General features: G+C 38.8%; 1 protein-coding gene across 16 annotated transcripts in view; it reads right to left on the reverse strand.

Annotated features, from left to right (window-relative positions):
• TCF4 (transcription factor 4) overlaps positions 1–18,948 on the reverse strand; it is a 276,489-nt gene extending 257,541 nt beyond the window's left edge. For 4 of the 16 annotated variants that reach the window (XM_072416495.1, XM_072416487.1, XM_072416488.1 and 1 more), the window contains exons 1-2: positions 18,417–18,565; positions 17,266–17,338 (exon numbers count right to left, since the gene is read on the reverse strand). In XM_072416495.1, coding sequence (XP_072272596.1) covers positions 17,266–17,338; positions 18,417–18,488 — 145 coding nt within the window. In that variant the 5' untranslated portion in view covers positions 18,489–18,565. Of the gene's footprint in view, positions 1–17,265; positions 17,339–17,518; positions 18,370–18,416; positions 18,566–18,812 lie in introns of those variants that run through there. The other 12 variants (XM_072416497.1, XM_072416494.1, XM_072416492.1 and 9 more) reach the window with 8 other exon arrangements.
• Between the last annotated feature and the right edge of the window lie 968 nt (positions 18,949–19,916).

Genomic DNA, 19,916 nt, shown 5'->3' on the forward strand with positions numbered 1-19,916 from the left:
AGAGATCTGATTCACATTTTTTTTAATTTTAAATTGGATCATATAAAGTACCTTGAATTTCCCAGTGCATTATGATGTTTTTTCCTTCAAAGAAGTACATTCTATTCCACTGCCTTTTTAATGTCAAGGAAGAAAATGATTCTCCAGAAAGCAACCTGCATTTGACTTGCTTCTAAATTTGATGCCTGCACAAATTAACCATTAAAGGCGTTTTTTATTTACCTTTAGTCCACTCAGAAGCAGTTTGGATGTATACGTGTTCCCAGAACTTTGTCCAAAACATCTGAACTCACTCCTAGTTATTACAGCCATAATGAAAGATTTCTGCTATCTAAAGCCTTCCCTAGTAGTAACGTAAATAGTACGTTCCCTAAGTAGTAAAATGATTAAACTCTCTCATCCTGCATTTTGTAGATTATTGTTAACTTGCATTGTGCTTTTGCACTGATGGAGCATTAATCTGGGTTTTCCTTTGGACAAGTACCATTCACCAATAATGTCAGCTTCACTACCGCCAACAACCCGGACCCAATCAGAATGGTTACTGATCATGTGATCATCATGCAAGCTATACCATGATAATCACATACAGAATGAAAGCTTTATTCACAAAATAAACCTTAAGCATGCAGATAACTGTTATGCTTGGGGAGACAGAGCCACTAGGGGGCACTACGGTTTGCATGGAGGTGGTGTGAGCCCTAAAAAGGGACAAGGTGCAGAGTCTAATCAGTAACCAGGTATTCCCCAGAGCGTCTAGTGGTGAGGATGTTGTGCTGCTGGTTACTGCCAGGTTGCGGTCCTTGGGCACACCAGGGTGAGCAGGAAGATATATGGTACCAAATCACCAAGCAGAAGAATTGTCAAGGAAGGCCGGGGTCAACGCAGGCAGCAAGCAAGAGAGGTAAGGTCACAAGCCAGGAGTCAGCAGTGACACAGGAGCCAGCGCAGACACAGGTGACACATAAGACACTGGGAGCAACAGGAGGCACAAGTGACACAGGAATATCCAGACAAAGAGGAACACTGGAATAGCACAAAAGACCTGGCTAGGAAACAACAACGGGTAACACAGGAGCTGGACAGGGGAAACACTGAATTAACCTGTATTAAGTGTACAGGAACTGCTTAGCAGAGCTAGGGGGCTAGTGGAGAAACGTTGCACAAACGCTGAGTGCCGTGTCTGAGCTAGCTAACTGGCCAAGGATGATTAAGTGTCTATTTCCTGATTGGCCGCTGGGATGTGCGAAACTGATAAAACTTGGTAGACGCCCACGGTCAGAACTGCCCACATGCGCAGGACAGAGGCACCAGCGCTTCAACGGGGAAGAGTCAGACACAGCAGTCTGAAGACAGAAGTGTGCCTCTGTTTATTAGGTAATTGTCAGATTCAATTTTAATACAAAAACATTATATATGCAAATATATATATATATATATATATATATATATACCCAAACTTCATTGAGTGTTTAACAATGATTCATTGAGCATTTAAAATGAGGGGAATGTCAACATTCAACAGTGACACAAACATAAATAAAGTATAGTGAGAAAGGTTTAGACTCAGTCAAAATACTACTGCTATCTGTAATCCATTGAAGAAGATTTCCCCTCACTTGCTGTTCATAAAAATCTGCTCTTTGTGAACATTGACATCAATCTTTACAATCTGAACTGAAAAAAAGCGTAAGTATACACAGACCAAACGTAAAAAGCTAACAGAAATGTTTGCCCTTTTCAGCTAAAATCTAAAACTAGAAAAGCTGTAGCTTGAGTTGGAATTTAAGGTAAGTATATTAAGTTGTCCTCGGATCCTAAAACTTTTGAAATCTAAAAAACTAATTCGATCTGTCCCGCAGGATGTATCTCCAGATAAAACCCTTTCCCAGAAAGTTCTACGTAACAGATCCTTGTGTATACCAGCAAATAGCTGTAGACACACAACCAGCCCTGTTGGCATACTGTGCAATGACTAAAAATATCACCACCCACATGGAGCATCCTGAGCCATCGCACAAAACCAGTCCCACCATCCTCACAAATTCTAATTCTACAGTCCCACCATCTACCAGTCCCACCATCCTTCACAAATTCTATAAGTACAAGCTTGGTGACAATTTCATTTTTCCATCACACAGTGTTCAGGTGTCCAGAAAGCACAGGCCAATTAACTGGTCCTGTATGCTTCCTTAATACACCAAGAAAAGGTGTTGGGGAGAACCCGGGGTTGTCCCCCTTAGTTTTAGGTGGAGTAGGGAGCTTTAGAACCTCTGTTTGCTCTTTATTACTGTAGGTGTCCCTGCTAGGAAGATACACCCGTGCCATTGGTGCACTGGGTAACCAATATCAAAATGCAGAAATCAATTAGAAACCCAGTTGTCACTGAACCAAATTTAAGGATGTAAGAAAATGTCTTTTAACTACGCTCTAAATTAGAAAACCTAAAACAAACCAATCATCCAAAAAAAATTAACTCTCCTCCCGGATGTATAGAGGGCACCCCCACTATTACTGTTCCTGCTAACCATGGTGATTCCATCTGCAACCCAAGCGGTCAAGCGTTAGCTCTAGGGCCAGTCAGATCCCTAGCGGCATGGCATGCACAGATCAACTTTCCGAAAAGTCAATATTTGTCTAGGACCTTTGCACAACGATCATGCACATATATAAGCCACTCAGCCAATGCAAAACACAAAGCCTTTTTTTTTTTATAAAGGTAACTGAACAGCCGCTGCTAAATTTTAACTGTGGCACAGCACTTAATTTATGCAGCAATGCCACATACTTTGTGACATCACCAGACTACATCAGACTATATCATCTGCTGCGGGTAATAAAACATAATGCAAAATCATGAAAACGGTGTAATAATCGAATCAGGTTTGGGTGATTGTATTGCTGTTGTCTTGTATTACATGCTGATTATAGCCCCGAGTGCCAGTTTGCCTCTTGTCAGTCACTTGCTCTATTGCAAATCTACGTATGGATACAAGAGAAGATGTCATAAAAAAGGGCCCAGAAGGTGTTTGTTAGCGTTCCAATTTCCGCAGCTGACATAACATACAACTTAGGGGAGAGTAAACATTCTTCGGCGCAGCAAACAAAATGCATGACATCGCAGCCAGAGACCCTTAAGAAAATATTTCAATCACTGACAAGTTTTAACAGAACATAGAGGCGAGCATAAAAGGAAGGAGATTTATTGCGAGACGGGATTTCATTTGACAACAAATACAGCACGCTTTATGACTTCTGTAATACATATATCATTCTATGCTTGTTTCCGCCAATAAAACGATAAGGACTTGTCACATCTCATACCAGCAATTGTACGTTGTCAATTTTTTTGTCTTGATATAAACGGTAAATTCTAATTAAATGTGAGATGTTGATAAAACAAAAGGCTTAAGGAATTCATAAATAAATTTCATACCCTCTATTGCTGGACTGAGAATAAAAAAAAAACAGCCCCAGCCTATAAAAGTACAGCAGCCCACCTTTTTGGGTGTAATAAAATGTCCTAATGGTGCGATGTTAAATCTGCATGTAAATTTTCCATATAAAGAACTCCAGATAAAATAAAACACAACCTTTGCACAACTGTGTTGTAAATCTATAAATACAGTACCTGCTGTGTAATAAGAAAATGTATCCCCGGGACAAATTTGACAATCCCAATAACTGGCTGCTAGTTGCTGGTAAAATATTCATAGCAGTAACCTCAAAAAAGCTAGAAGGATAGTTATGTAAACTACGGCATCCTTAACATCTCTAGTACAAGATCTCCCTCTCTTATCGATGCTGGTCAATGCTTTTAAAATAAGGGGATAAAGGGGACTCATTCCTGTTTAAAGGGATGATAGCGAAGCCTGGTTTTAAACATTTTCCTATAACCAGGTAGTAATAATGGCCCTGATGTATTAAAGCTCTCCAAGAACGTAGAGGATACACTTTTATCAGTGAACCTGGTCCAAAAAATCTGGAATGGATCTGGTTCAGGATTAACAAATAGCAAATTACTTTAAGAAATCCATTACAGGTTTGCTGGATCACCCAGTTTTACTGATGAAAGTGTATTCTCTCCAGCCTTGGAAAGCTTTAAAAAAAAAGGGGTCAGGGGGAGGTAAAAATCCTTAAAGCAAAACTAAAGTTCCAGTTTTAAAAATGTTGAATCAGGTAGGGATTGCTGCAGAAAGAAACCAGCAATGTCCCTTCTGCAATAATCATTGTTAACTAATTGATCGCTCTGGTGAACTGTCAAAAAATCTGAGCTGAGCATGTGCAATTCAGCGTTCATTGCCTGGATACACAACAGTACTGGCTTCCCCTGAGCTTGACGGGACTGAGCGAACACCAAGCGGTGTTAGGTCCCAAACTACACAGGCATCATTGGATGGGATGATAGTCCGTCACAACTCAAGAAACTCCTGGAAACCTCTGGAGAAACCCTAGGGTTCCAAAAGGACCCTTGTTTTTACTAACTGCGCTACATTTTCATTACCCAAAACAATTACTCATACCTATCTCATGTGTAAATCTAGTGTGTACAATGAGGATGGGGAGGTTGTTAGAGATTACAAATGTCTGTCCACTATGAATGGTTATTGCAATAATATAACAACCCAGTGGGACTCCTCACACTTGTCCTCCCCCCTCCCCTCTATATAGAAAAGAACAAACTGCTTAGCACAGAGCACAACAACCTGTCTATACAGCCATCATTTCAAAACTGTCACCCAAAACCACCACTAATGACTCAGGCAAGAGTAATTGCAAATGTGTGCTTAGCATAATACTTTGATCCTGCCTAACAGATTCACTTTCAATAACTCTGGTCAGGATCCAGCGGGGCCATCAGATGTGTTTAGAAAAAGTTAAATGCAACATAGGTGTCTGCTTTAGCACAGTCAAACTTTAATGTTCTAAAAATGCATTTATAATATATTCATGAGGAAAATACTATTTACACAGCAAATGCAACGACAAACTTTACAACTTAAAAACTAAATTATACAGTTAAAATGTGCAGGTATAATTTGATTAGCCAGTTAGCATGGTATTTTGCAAAGCCTCGTCATGGAAAATTAGCAAATTAAAACTGTATACTTTTTAAAGGAGGCAAAAAAAATGAAACTTACAAATGAACTCCAGTAAATTCAAGCACTTTTGTTGCAGGAATGCAGTCAAATGTGCACTTTGGCCACCCTTGAAAAAACTTTTTATTTATTTTATCCCTTGCTTCCCTAAAGCCAGCACACTCCAATCTTCAGACCAAGGTTGTAGTCAGGCCCTTCGTTGTCTTCACTTACAATGCAGTACTATGGGTTGGCCTGCGATGTGGATGATGACAAGAGACCTGCTACCACAGCATGAAATGCTTAAAATGAGAGGAGTGTGGGTGAATAAGGGATAAGAAAAATAAAAGTTCGTCCTACCTAAAGGCATAAGCATAAAGGACCATTAAGTCTTATAATGAAGGGTAGCTTTACTCCATGTTTTTTTTTTTTGGCTTTTATTCTTTAGGCGGGGTTTAGGCTTTAACGTGCAATGTCAGAAACTAGGATTTTTCAGGATTAGGTACCAGTATTTTCTGCAGTCTCCTTGAAGCTGAGATTTTTTTCCGTTATGGCCTATTACTGCCTATGGCTTATTCTGCAGTGTGTCTCTGTGTGGAAGCTGCCATCTTGGTAGAATCCAATATGTCGTAGTTGCCACCCCCTAATAACTGGTACTCTGATGAATGGTGTGTATATAAATATATTCAAAAATCAGCATAAGTGTAGAAAGCACCGATGGTCTTGCATTTCTAGTCCTCAGGTACAGCTTCCTAACCAGTAGAACAGTGGAAGCACAGGAAAGAAATCATTACTCTAAATCTTGTGAGACAGAAGCAGAGTATCCTATACAATCTCATACACCACATATACTACTATGGGGCTCAGGAAATGTACTGCTATTACAGGAGGAAATCCAGGTGAGATGTTGATTTTTAAGGTGCTCTTTAGGCACCATGAACATTTCAAGATGTTCCCTCTAACATAACTAATTTGCACTCTTCAGTTGAGACATATTTTAGATTCTTTGATATTAATATCAGTTAAAGCTGCCAAAAGATTAAATATATTTCATGCAACTAAAGCAACAATACTTAATTAACAGAAAACCTCAAACTGTATCATGTCCCCTTGCACATGCAAATGATCTGCTGCTTTTTTTCCCAAAAGTCTGTACAGAATATAGTTTCAAATTGCAGACATTCCCTGAAATAGGTTTTATTTTTGGCTATTACACCACTATGCCCAATCAGATGGTCATAAAAAACCCTACCTACTTTGCCTAGTTTCAGAAATTGCTGACACAGTTTGTATCAATCTCTACAAAGCAGTATCCGGTAAGATTTACAATCAGCCATGACACAACCTAAATCATTTTTACCAACAAAACTGGAGATATGTTTTCAATTTGTGAGGCAGTGTAGGTATGAACATAGAAAAGGTGAACATGGGAGGTTTACTCTAGTTGTGAAACACAATCAATGTGACAAGTTTGGTTTTATATGATGTATTTCTTTATATATACGTTTAATGTCATATTGCTTTTGAATCACATGCCTATAATGCAATGAACTGAACTAAGTTTTCTGTCTCAAAGCAGCATCAGCTTTCAATACCTCTGCCAGCCTGTTAACCTCAAAACATCTGGGTACACTACAGTACATGTCATCCAACCACAAATGTCACACCTAGTGAGACTCATGTGAATTCAAACCACAAGAAAGAAAACAAAGATCTGGAGATAGCTTTATTGCTGAGTAACTGTTGTACCAGCTCCGTGGGCCTTAACCTAACAGTTTAAAAGCAGAAAAAAGGAAGCTTTAAAAGGAGATCTTCAACTAATCCTCCACAAAACTTGGGAAATTCTAGCAAATAATATAAACACGATGGCAGAGGTTACCTTCAATGGAAAAAAAATAATAAACAATTAGCGGTTACAACTTTAGGCAAATTTCAGCTTTTTTCCGCAAGTGGTTGAGTTTCCCCACAATCACCACCCAACACCCCAGCCTTCCTATTGCTCAATAAGGGCACCCAAACAGTTATCACATTTTTACTTTGTAATCAAACTTGCACTTTTGTTTACTACTTTTTCCAGATTTCCATGTTTCGACCTTAAGTCCAGTTGTACCTTAAATTAGCATTGCTCATACTTAAGTGTAGTCTTTCTCGACCTTTTTAACATGGGGGAACACTTGAAATAACTTTTAGGTCCTTGGGAACACCTGCTATAAATACTATATCCACAGCTCACAGTATATTAGTGTGGTTGTCAGAATGCCTCTTACATTGCTGGTTATTGGGAAGAATGTCACCACTACAGATCATTGGTATCACTTGAAGTGACCCGAGAAGCACAAATTGCTCAGGAGGAAGCCTGGTTGAGAAACACTGTGCCAGAGGAAGAAGAAGGCTGTTAAGAGTCCACTCACACCCCCAGTTATTTAAGGTAGTTGTCTATACAACAGAATGGCAAATTAGGTATTCTGAAAGGAAAAAAAATCAGCCTTAAGACTAATATCATTACTTTCCAAACCCCCAATAAACCGTCTCAGGAAGCACGGTTCAGTAGTTACCATCTCAGCACAATAATTACTGCATTTACAGGTCAATTTATCAACTGAGTGCTCAAGTACTAAGTATAGGTCTAGGATATAACCATGGCAAGATAAAATAATGTTGTATTGGCCAAAATCACGAAACCATTCTTATGTCCCATAGTATCAGTTCTCTTGTGTTTAGCAGCACATGTATTCTTTCTAAAGCTGCTCCAACATGTTGGAACAATTTTCACTACACTGCAACAATTGCAAAGGAAGAGAAGTGGTGAATGGTGATGTGTGGAAAACTTCCTGTTGCAGGATGACAATACTAAGTCACTGCTTTACACTTAGATGCAAAGTTGACAGCCTACAGTACACACTCCGCCATTTTGCCCCTGGGTTGCCTACCACACCTATAGGATAGGCAGCCCAGAGGCCAAACGTTGTCAGCCTGCAACAGGCAAAACCTTTCACTGCTGGAGTCTCCAGGTAAGGAACTTTGCAGCAGATTTGCAATGAAACACAATAAACACTGAAAAATTGATTCAAGGTTTACATTTGAGTTTCAATAAAGATGTTAAAGCTCACAAACATTTAAAGCAGCTCTGGCCAGTGCACCCCCAAGTGGGGTCCGAAGGGGAACCTGCCCGGGGGGAGGGGGGTGTTGGCGGCAGAACATGTACCCCGTACAGATCATGGGCTCAGGGAAGTGGGCAGGACACAACCCGCTCACTCTCCCATCGCAGGCTCAGTTCTGTGATGGTAGAGTAGGTGGGTTCTGTCATCATTTGAACTACTGGCGATCAAGCAGGTCCCTATTGCAGAAAACGAAAGGCGCTGTCCCTGCAACTGTACTTATTTGCCTGTTCACCACCCAGTTGTCAAATTTCGGGGTACCCAGCAAAGAAAGCAAGTTGCTTGGTGTATATGAAAGATTCAGTAGTTTGACTGGAATGCACTAAGAGTTTAGGTCACTTTCTTTCATAAAGAAAAACAATCAGAAGATAAGAAAGGCAGTATTCCTTACAGGTGTGTGATGTTTTCAGTCTTCTACTATCCCACTCTTTGCTTCCTGCATTAACAAACACATTTAAACTTCAGAGGCACTTTTGAAGCTTATTGGCAAATGTGAGCAAGTTTTAGCAATGACAATTTGTTAGGTTTTCCATATCTGATGGGAAACACTGCAGTGGGTGTGTTTGGGAAAAACCTCCCTGCAGCACAATCAGGGGATCCCAGATCATCAGGTTACTGAGAAAAAAATGCATTGGAGAGGGTTGGTGGATTACAGTAATTCTTCATTAAAATCAGAAGTAATTGGCAGGTAAACTTTGCTCCCTATAAACATTTTTCTTCGATAAAAGTCTCTTTTAAAGTAGCTCTGTTATGAAGCAGAACACCTGTATGATAGGGTTCTGATAGAAGCAGCCAATCTAGGTCAGTGATTTAGTTTTACAGGTTCATTAATAGCAGCCCAATTACTGATTCGCCCCACACCTTTCTTTTTTTCTTAGAAACCCTCTTCCCATCGCCATGTATTATTAAAAACATTTTTTATACTTTTTCACTAGTTTTCTTTATGTGACACATGATGCATATGGCCCGCTTCCTGTTGGACACTTCTCAGGCATCAGACTGACCTTGATAATGCAAAAAGTGTCACTAGCATGATAACATCAGTGTACCATTTTCTCTATCACTGAACAAGTATTGCATTGCTAAATCCATTTATTTTTACAAAATGCTGGGGTGGTCGTTTTTAATTTAAATTACAATTAGGCTCTGAAGAAGAGTCTGCATTTTCTGACTTTTTTTTTTTTTTTAAAGGATTTAATTTTGACAGGCTACCTACAAAAATAGTCATGAAGGGGTTACAAGACTAGACACTGCTAGGTTTCTTCATCCTAACATATTGCATTCTGAAGCCAGGAATTTGCAAGCAAATCTAAGAGTCACCCTGAGCTGATGTTTTTCTTGAGAGAGCTTCGTTTTTCCAGCTGTACTTGTTGTCTTGCTTGTATCAGCTCTTTCATCAAAAGAAGATGAAAAGAAGCTCATGGATGGCAGTGAATCACTCCTTCCCCATTGTGCTTCTATCACATCTGCTTGTCAAGAGCCGTCTAAACGTTCTTTGGCCAAGGTGGGAAGATCTCGTTTGATCGTCTCATGACGAGGGATATCCCAGAAATGCTGGGGTGCTAAAAATTCACCAAGACCCTATAGCTAGGCAAGGTAGAAGGCAATTGACCCCTGCAGGGGCACGTAGGCCGCCATCATCAGAATTCTATGACAGGCCAGATGATGCAGAAGGTGTTAATGGACAGTAAAAAATGTGATTAAACTTTGCTTGATATCCACAGACATAGGCTTTGTTTAATAATTCCCTGTCATTTGCAGATGAGATGTCTGATATGCCATTTGTCTACTTATTAAGCTGACACCATACTACACAGCCAAGGCAGTGCTGTACTATATGAAATTTTAATCAAAGATACACAGAAGTTAGGCAACGGCTTCCTGCATTGAAACGCAGGGCAAGAACCAATGACCCATACTTCATAATTTAAAATGTAAAAACTTACAATATTTATATATATATTTATATATATATATATATATATATATATATATATATATATCTTTTAGATATTACCTAAAAACATTTCTGTCTGTGCAACCAAAATTCAAATACTCAAAAAAAGGACATTTAATTATATATACAAAGAGAACCTGTAATTTTTCAACAGCGTGGGAACAGGTTCACATGAATGATGGCCCCACCAGCTGCTAGTACTTGCCTTTCCTTTTCTTTTCCCATTGCTACAAAGTAAATTAAGGAAACCTGATAATTGGCTGCTCAGAAAGCCTAGGGGCAGGAGAGAGTTGTCAGTCCAAGTTACAAGAGCAGGTACAGGTTCACTTTAAAGCTCCACACAGATATAGGAAAACACCATTTAATGCAAACAAAATTATTGCATATATTCTTTAGCATTTGAAATTCAGCCTTAAAGTAAAACAATGGGCAAAATTAAAAATAACACTTTGTTGTGTATCTATCATTATTTTTTCTGTGTCCTCCCTGCTACATAGTTTTATTACCCATTAAACCTGGCCTTGAATCTGTGACTTTTCCACCTTCAGTAACATGGTGTCAATGTTGCAGCAGGAATATAGTGCAGTAGCATTGTTACCTTGCAGACAGTGGAGACCTAAATGGGCTTTCAATGGAAAACAAACCAGCTAACCTTTATTAGCAAATACAGCAATAGTTTTTTTTTTCCCCGAGAAAGTCATATTAATAAAAGTTGACCATTGTAAGCACCTCTAGCAGTTTGTTACAAACTTGTGACTGTCAGGGGAGACCTTGGCCTACTACAGGAAGTATTATTAGTATATTTTTTTACCATCATTAATCTCTAAATTAATGGCATAAAATGTATAAAATGGTTATTGGGCTTACAGATACATTGGAAAACCTATAAAATTTTGCAAAGGAGACAGCAGGCAATCTTTATGAATTTATGCCAATGTGAAGTAAGATTAGTACCACTTTGTGAGTATTGCTAAAAACAAGCCACACTATAGAAATTAATTCCAGGGCAACGTATGGACCACGTAGGGAAACGCCATCTTTGGTCACTCTGCATGTATGTTATATTTATGGACTTTTCTCTGTAGTCTTACTGTGTTGTTCCACCAAAATTCATTGTACATCACAATATCCTTCCATGTTGTTTATGTAGTGTTTTGTCTATAAATGAACTTTACATTTTTTTTTTACTGTATTGTGCATTTTAGGTCATCATTCTTTCATAGGATCTATGTAAGCAACAATAAATTTGCTTCCAAAGGACGTGGTCACATTATTGTCACTGAGACCTATACAGCCCAGTTGCTCAGCATGCATGTGTATCAATTCCTGCCGTGCCTGTTTAAACACCAATTCCTCACACAACTTTGCATTCAAAAGTAGTGCCCAATGCCACAGGCATAACTAAAAGTCACAAGGCCTCAGTGCATAGACTTAACAAAAGACTAACCATCTTGGTGAAAACTTCAGCAAACCTGCTCAAACAATGCCACAGTAGAGAACACAGAACAAAAAGGATTATTTACTCTTGGAATTATTATATTTTAGCTGATGAATAGGGTAAAGCTTTCGAATAGCACAGGCATAGAAGCATCTGTCCCCTCTGCACCCCTTGCCCTAGTTCACATTTTCTCCATTCAGATATTCCCCAAAGCCAAAACAAAAAGGGAGATTTAAGCTAAACAGACCTAAAAGTCAGGGAGAAGATGAATTTATCTAAATGCAAAATTCTACACTTAAATTTACACTCCAATTACATGGTCTTATCCAAATACTTAGTGCCAGTAAGTATTAATCAAAACCATGCAATCCTTCTCATTCGGATTCATAAATTGCTAAAGAGGTGCTGATGTGTTTATAGCACAATGAGCTCCTTTCTGGGCTGATACCATGACCAAATGTTAAGAGATTTGGTCTTTACAGAAATCGACACTAAAAACTTTTTTCTGTACTTGTCCCAATATTAAGGGTTGAAACATTTTGTCCCATGATTTCTGCCAAATAGGTCAGTCAGGTAACACTGCCTGCCTACGCTAGCCTGCTTTTTCTACATTACCCTTTTTCTTTTACATAATCCATTAGGAGGGTCATTGACATGTTTGCAGAATGTAAAGCAAGGAAAAGGGACCAACTTAAACTCATGGGCAAGCCATGACTGAAGTTTAATGGGAACTTCCCTGACGGAATCACAGACAGAAGTCTTGGGATCAAACCCCTTTCCACTGTGCTTAGAACTAAAACAAATACTAATCATTTATCACAGATCATTTCATCACGGCTTGTATGTACGTAAACCTTTCAGCAATATTTCCTAAAACATATTCTTTTATTAGGTTATAAAAAGTGAACTGATGATATGCATTTCAGTCAGTGTCCTTCAAGCCATCTTTTGTTTCTCCTCCATACAAGTCAGTAGGAATGCTAAAAGCAGCTTGAAAACGTTGGTGCACATTAGAAAGTCAAATGCAGGTCAAACGTTCTCGTCAATGAACTCATGTCAATGAATGATCCCATAAGCCTCTCAAACTGATGTCAAAACCAAGTACCTGAGAGGAAGCTGCTTTTGTCCATTGACCTTAACTAACCCAAATCTTCTATATGTCCTGGACTTAGGTCATGCTTGTAATTTTAGTCTAACCTTTTATAACTCACCCTTTTATTCCTGCTTCAAATATATATTAGTTTATTCTTCCATCCAACCTTACATATATGCTGAAGTTTGATCATTCCTCCACTCTTATTCTAACCCTCTTTATAAGCTTTTTCATTAACATCCCAACGCATTTACATCTCAGGAGACATGAAACTCCCCATACTCTACTATTTAAATATCATCTGCAGCTACAGAGTCATTGCTTTGGGCTGCTTCTCCGGTATCTCCCAACAGGTCAGCAAGCTATCTTTTTCACAGTAATGATTCTGTAGTGATTTACTGGCCAAGAGAACCTTCCTAGCCAAAGACAGCATTTACACCAGAGCGCTTCCTAGATTCTGTGACAATTAAGAAAAAAATAAACTAGAGGCAAGAAGGCAGATGTCTGCTTCTGAATGCAAGTTACAGATTACAAATCTCAATTTCACTATAAATCTGCAAAACATTACATTGTGTAAAATAGGTAAAAGTTCCATTTACTGCTATGAATATGAAAGTATTCAGCCCTGCACAGAATACTATATATTTAATATTGGTATAAGCTTGCAGAGTGTCCAAATGGTCTATGTTAGGCATAGCTGGATTTAGGTTGCTAATTTTCTTCAGCCCCGTGTTCAAAAATATTTCTTACCACTGAGCTACCTTTGCTCCACACATCTTCTATTTAAAAACGCATCTGCAATCTTAACATAATGTCCTATTTTAATAAACCAGATTAACATTTTGAGCTCTTAAAATACTTTGCTCCTTTTGTGAAGGCCCTTCCTGAATTCCACGTTACTTATTCTATTTAATATCAAAAATTTGTTATTACAGATCTCTCATACAAGGCCAACAACAAGAAAACAACGTCCAGCTATTCACTTTATGTATTAAAAGGGAAAAAAAATCACCTAATACTAGAACTTAAAACACTGAATACAGTAATACATGGAGGTACATACAGAATCCTCAGGACAGTATCTACACTGCAAAAATTAAACTTGTATCTCTTTCACTACATATCTTTTTTTTTTCTCAGCAAACCCATTCATGCCCATACCAAACAAAATAAACATTTTCTTTTATCACAATTTAAACCTTTTCAGTTTAAATATGACAATAACAATTTGTAAATTATATCACAAAAAGGTTTATAGTATGGTGTTAGTTTGTCTAAAAAAGCAACCACCAGATATAGAGATGAATGCTCATTTTTACAAATACTTGGTACATTTAATTAAAAAATATGATTAGATTTGAACTTCAATTTTTTTTTGTCCCAACAATATGATTTGAATTTTATTTCCTGTATGACATAAATCATCATGCAAAACAAAGAATATTTAAAATACTGATGCACAAATTAAAGCTAAATTGCCTACTCCTAAGTAACTTTTTTTTTTTTTTTTTTTTTAATTTGCCCTCTTGTTCACATTATATATAATATACACACACACCTTATAAAAACATATGATCACATATCAATACATTTCATTATTTAAGTCTACTTCAGGTAAAGCAGTCTGATAACTACAAAAGGAACATAAATGTCAAAAAAAACCTAAACTAAAAAAATTACAGTCATGTAAACCGCATCTCAATCAACCCTATGTTCATTTTTTTTTTAAACTGCAAAATATTTTCCAAAAGGATGGAATCAAATAAACAAAATCTGAAAATAAAACAGACCGTCAATGTTTTATTTGTATGTTTATTTTTCATATTTTTTGTTTTTGTTTTTCCCAAGAAACACTGCCTGCGAACCGTGAGGAATGGCACAACAAAAGCCGTGGAGTGATAGCCGCTCTGGAGGCCTGTGGAAATGTACCTTGAGAGTTTAGATCAACAACATGTGTGTTATTTGGAAAAGCAAAAGCAGGAGTGGAAGGTTTTTTAGGTGAAATAATTCCTCAGCATGGCTGGATTGTTGAACACCTGCAGACATCAAACACAAACTGCTGTTTCTTTACAAGGCTGGAAAAAAAAAGGCCTTTCATGTGAAAAATGTTCCCTGGGAATGTCAGGACTACAGCTCAAGTTACATTCCTCTATGCAGAAGCCTTTCCCCCTTAGGAAGATGGCCAGGAAGAGGTACAGAGGTGAGCAACTTGTACCCTCCAGCTGTTAAGGAACAACGGCTAATGCAGAGCATGCTGAGAATTGTAGTTCTGTGACAGAAATTACAATATTAATAATAACTTAAGGGCCACCAGGATCTTAGCCTTGTGGTACCCACAAGGTTATTGTAGCACTTCTTCCTCTCAATAATAAGGGCTATGGCAGCGGTAGCGCTAGAATCCATGGTCCAGTGATACCGTTATCTACATGGGGTTTATAAAAAAATCACAACACATTTGTGTGAGCTTCCTAGGAAAAATATAATGCGCCCAAAAAATAAGAAAATAAAAAATAAAAGACACTGACAAGGTTAATTCTCCTCTTCCCAAATTGTCTCTGGTATATAAGGACAATCACAAGGACTATACATTGTCAGTGCTTCCAGGGGCAAGAACCAATGTGAGTAGTTCTTTCTAGTTGATAAAGAGCGGCGGAATTCGTTGGCACTCTATCAATAAATAAATAAACAGGACTGATACAGAGCTTCTATTTGGAGAACGGCCGGGCATTGTTAAATATCAGAATCGGGAAGCTAGGTAGTCATATTTGTCAGAAAACACAAATTCAGAAAAAAAACATCAACAAAAAGATACCCTAAAGACAAGCGGCATGAAAGCAGTACATAAAGATGACATCTGCTCTCGCCTGATTTTCCCACACGTACAGCTGAAGAAGTGATATCGCTCTGTACTGCATCCAGTGCACCTGCCCCATAAGAAAGGCTGAAGGATGGCTGCGTTCACCTATCAATTAACACGTGGCAAATGACAGACTTAAACGCCCAGGATTTCGGCACACATTTCAATGCCTTATTATCTTGCAGAGGTAGAGAACTCACAGATACACTTTATAAAACATATTACCGTTCGTTTTTTACATATGTCAGTGAACACAATTCAGCCCTTTTATAAAAAAGTCTTTATACGATCAGAGCATCAACCATTCCTATAGAGCACACTGCAGACAGGGCCAGGAGCCACAAATTATAAATAAATTCACAGACACCATAAACCCTGTACAAATAAATAACCAGAGAAACAAAAAAACAAAAACAATAACACTCAATAATACAAAAAAGACAACTTTATTAAGACCGAAAACTGAAGTCACCAATACAGATATTACTTGATATCGATAAATACATATGGATAGCTACGTATGTATGTCATTTAGATGTGTATCTTTGTTTTTTATAAAACGCCTATTTATGGGTCAAAAATAACTTTCCAGTCTGTTCACAAAAAACAGTGTGTGTAGTGGTTATAACCACAAAAATAAATAAATAAAAGTTATAGCTTACCCATACAAAATTATATAATATATATATATATATATATATATATATAAATAAATATATAATTTTGTTTGGGTATATATAGTCGTTTGATATAATATTATCAATGACGTACTTATATTGCATATATAAAAAGAAGTCATTGATGTTACTATGCTTATAGGAGCAATAGAATATATATATATATATATATATATATATATATATATATATATATAATACATACACACACAACCTAAAATTAACACAAATAAATTACAAGCCCTCTTAGAGCTCAGATAAGACAGGTGTTGTATTGTAAAGTATAACATAACTGCAAAGGTGCTTTGGCTTTTACAAAGTTTGAACCTGGGAGCAGAGAGGTCACAAGTATAATTTCCCTGTAGTAAAGACTCGGTGACATGGTCATCCCTATACATCGATCCACAGGGCATGTGCAATACAATCCAGCTAACACTGCAGCTGTTATATTAGGGAAAAGGAAAGAGGAGGGGGGGAGACTTTCATGTCTTACATCCAAAATCTATCCAAAAAAAAGGGGGGGGGGGATCATAATGTGTATTTTTGTAAACAAAGAAATCCTATATGTACGTGGTACTTGCCAACAGTCTAAAGCGTCCTATAGATTACCAGCCAGCTATTTAGGTGTCTTTGGCACTGGCATTCTAACTGCGCGCGGCTGTGCCAAGATTCACTGACATAAGTCCTGATCACTGACGTCTTCTTCTACCGACTGTCAATATCCGCCAAACACAAAGAGTCCAAGTGCACAACCCAAAATGATACAAAAAAAACACGAAACACAGCATCAACCAGCAAAAACTTATCAAATCAGCCCCTTAAAATGATACAAAGTGACACAAATTAACAATTTTTAATAAAAAAAGAAAACACACCTTGATAGAAACAAGCACCAGGCATGTAACACCGACCTCTACTTTTAGCTGTATTGGTCACCAAAAAAAAAGAAACCCAACAGCTGCCTACATTTGAGAACTACAAATACAATAAAAATCACATTTACATACTTGGGCCAGTGAAATGTCCACTTGCCAAAGAAGTTGGTCCATTTTTCCCGCTGCTGACAGGAGGAGAAAACATCTGCAACAAACAGAAGACAAAAAACAGTGTAAAAGAACTTGTCTCAATACAACGTACAATACACACAAACAAAAAACGTATTTACTTCTGTCATTACAAACTTAACAACTGCATTGTTTTAGGTTCAACAAAAAACTAAAAATAAAAAAATGTAATAAAAAAAAAAAAATTGTCCCAAACCTTGGCTAGCAACGCTGAAGCGATCTCCATCTCATTAATGACAGCAGCACAATGTAAACATCAAATGCCACCTGCATTAAACGACCACGTAATCCAACAGCGGAGGGAAAACTCAAGTCACAATTGTGCAAAAGGGGGATTTTTTTTTTTTTAATGATTTAGATTCTAATTGGTTTCCTTTTTATCCGGCGTGTCTAGTGCATACGCACCTTCCCTGATTCAGAGAGGCAGTGAGAAAAAAATCCAGCAAATGAAAAAGTACAAGGGGGCTGCGAAGTGCCCGGGGCTACGTATCCTGTCCAAACTTCCGAAAGCCATCTCTCAGGGCAGGAAATTCGTGAGGACCAAAAAAAAAAAAAAACGTCCAAACAGGCGAGTCCCCCGCGGTCATGTATGGCATGCAAACGTCTTTACATATAAAGATACACAAAAGGCACACATACATCACAAGGAAACAAAACGCTGCATCTGGCTTACTAAAGCAAGTGGGACACTGCTGGAATCCAAACACTATTTTTGTTTTTTATTCTTTTTTACTCTCGCTTTACCCAAAGAGACCCAAAAAGTACAAGAAAACATTGCAAGGCGGCACCTGGGGAAAAGCATTTTACTTGGTAATTACAAGAGATCGGCGCTCCGTCCCCAACACTTTTTTTTCTATGGAAGAAGCTGCGAGGGACGGGAAGAATTCCAGAATCTGAAGATTCCTCACCACAAACACAACTACAGAATACAAAAATTGGAGAAAATTTTTGAAAATTGCTAGCGAACGTCCGCAAAGTTTATTCTTTTTATTAATTTAGAAATTTTTGGGGGTAAGGGATTTTTTTTTTTATGTTTGATATTTTTGGAATTTTTTTTAATTTTTGTTTATTTTTGCACTGTGGCTTTCTCTTACCGCACTGAAATCCAGTAAATCACTCAGCTCTTTGTCCGTCCCTAAGGCAGCCATTCGCTGTTGGTGATTCATTTTAGGATAGTGACACCTAAGAACATGGGCAGCAGTCACCAGTAGGCCTGCGCATCAGGAAAGGGTTAATAGGAGAGGGGGGGAGGAGAGGGAGGGGGGTAAAAAAAAAAAACACTGAGAGGAGGGTTAAAAAAAAAAAGCGGCGAAGAAGGGGTTGAAGAGGAGCCTGAAAGCCGAAAAATAGCACTATTCGGGGTGCCCAATCCCAGACCCGAATAGCGCTGTTTTGGGCTGAATTGGGCTCGGCTGTGGCGCCGCTCCGGCCCCTCCTCCTTTCCCGCCCGTCACTCGTGCACGGCTCGCGGGGTGGGCGTGGCTACTTACGGCTTTGGCCAGGGGCGCGTGTGGAGCGCCGGGCTCCGCCTCCTCAGCTCCCTCCTGCCGATGTGATTGGTGCCAGGCTCCGGCACAAACAATAGGGGGGGAGCAAAGCGGGACAAGTCGTCCCCCCCCCCACCCACCTCCCTTAAAAAAAAAAAAAAAAAAAAAAAAAACTTCTCAGTCAATAGGAGGAAATGTCAGGCTCCGGCTCGGCTTTATGCCGGTGACCCCCGAGAACAGCAGCAGCAGCAGCAGCTAGCGGAGCAGAGTGTGTGTCTCGTCCCCCTGGCTCTGTGTGTGCTGTAAGCTGTGAGGCTGGGAGTGTAGGAGGAGGATGAGGAGGAGGTGGGAGTGGAGGACAAGAAGGGGGTGTGTGAATGCTGAGGAGATCCCCCCCCTTCATTTCCACCCCTCTACGGGACTCTGACCCCTTCCTCATGGGACGGCGGCTGCCCCTCACTTCCCTCCAAATACCTGGCTCCGCTTCCATGGCAACCGGCAACAAGTCTCACCTGGCAACCGAGTCCAATGAGCGGCGTACCGACCGACCTACACTACGGGTCCTCTCCCCCGCCTGTCATTTCATGTACAACGCTGCGTAATATGTTAGTGCTATATACATACAGATTATTAGTTTACTAGCTTGTAAGATCTGTGGGACAGGGTCATCTCCTTCTGTCTCTGTCAGTTCATGTACAACGCTGCGTAATATGTTGTTGCTATATAAATACAGGTTAATATTATTAGTCTCTTAGATTGTAAGCTGTGCAGGGCAGGGTCCTCTCCTCCTGTGTCACTCATTTTATGTACAACGCTGCGTAATATGTTGGAGCTATATAAATACTTATTATTATTATTCATCTCTTAGATTGTAAGCTCTTCGGGGCAGAGTCATCTTCTGTATCTCACTGTCAATTTTTGTACAATATGTTGGCGCTATTTAAATATAGATTATTATTAATATTATTATTATTATTAATAGTCTCCTAGATTGTAAACTCTTTGGGACAGGGTCCTCACCTTCTGTATCTGTCTTGTCATTTTATGTACAACATTGCATAATATGTTGGCATTATATAAATACAGATTATTCATCTCCTAGATTGT

Source organism: Pyxicephalus adspersus, chromosome 6 (assembly GCF_032062135.1).
Source record: "Pyxicephalus adspersus chromosome 6, UCB_Pads_2.0, whole genome shotgun sequence".
In the NCBI taxonomy this organism is placed as follows: domain Eukaryota; kingdom Metazoa; phylum Chordata; class Amphibia; order Anura; family Pyxicephalidae; genus Pyxicephalus; species Pyxicephalus adspersus.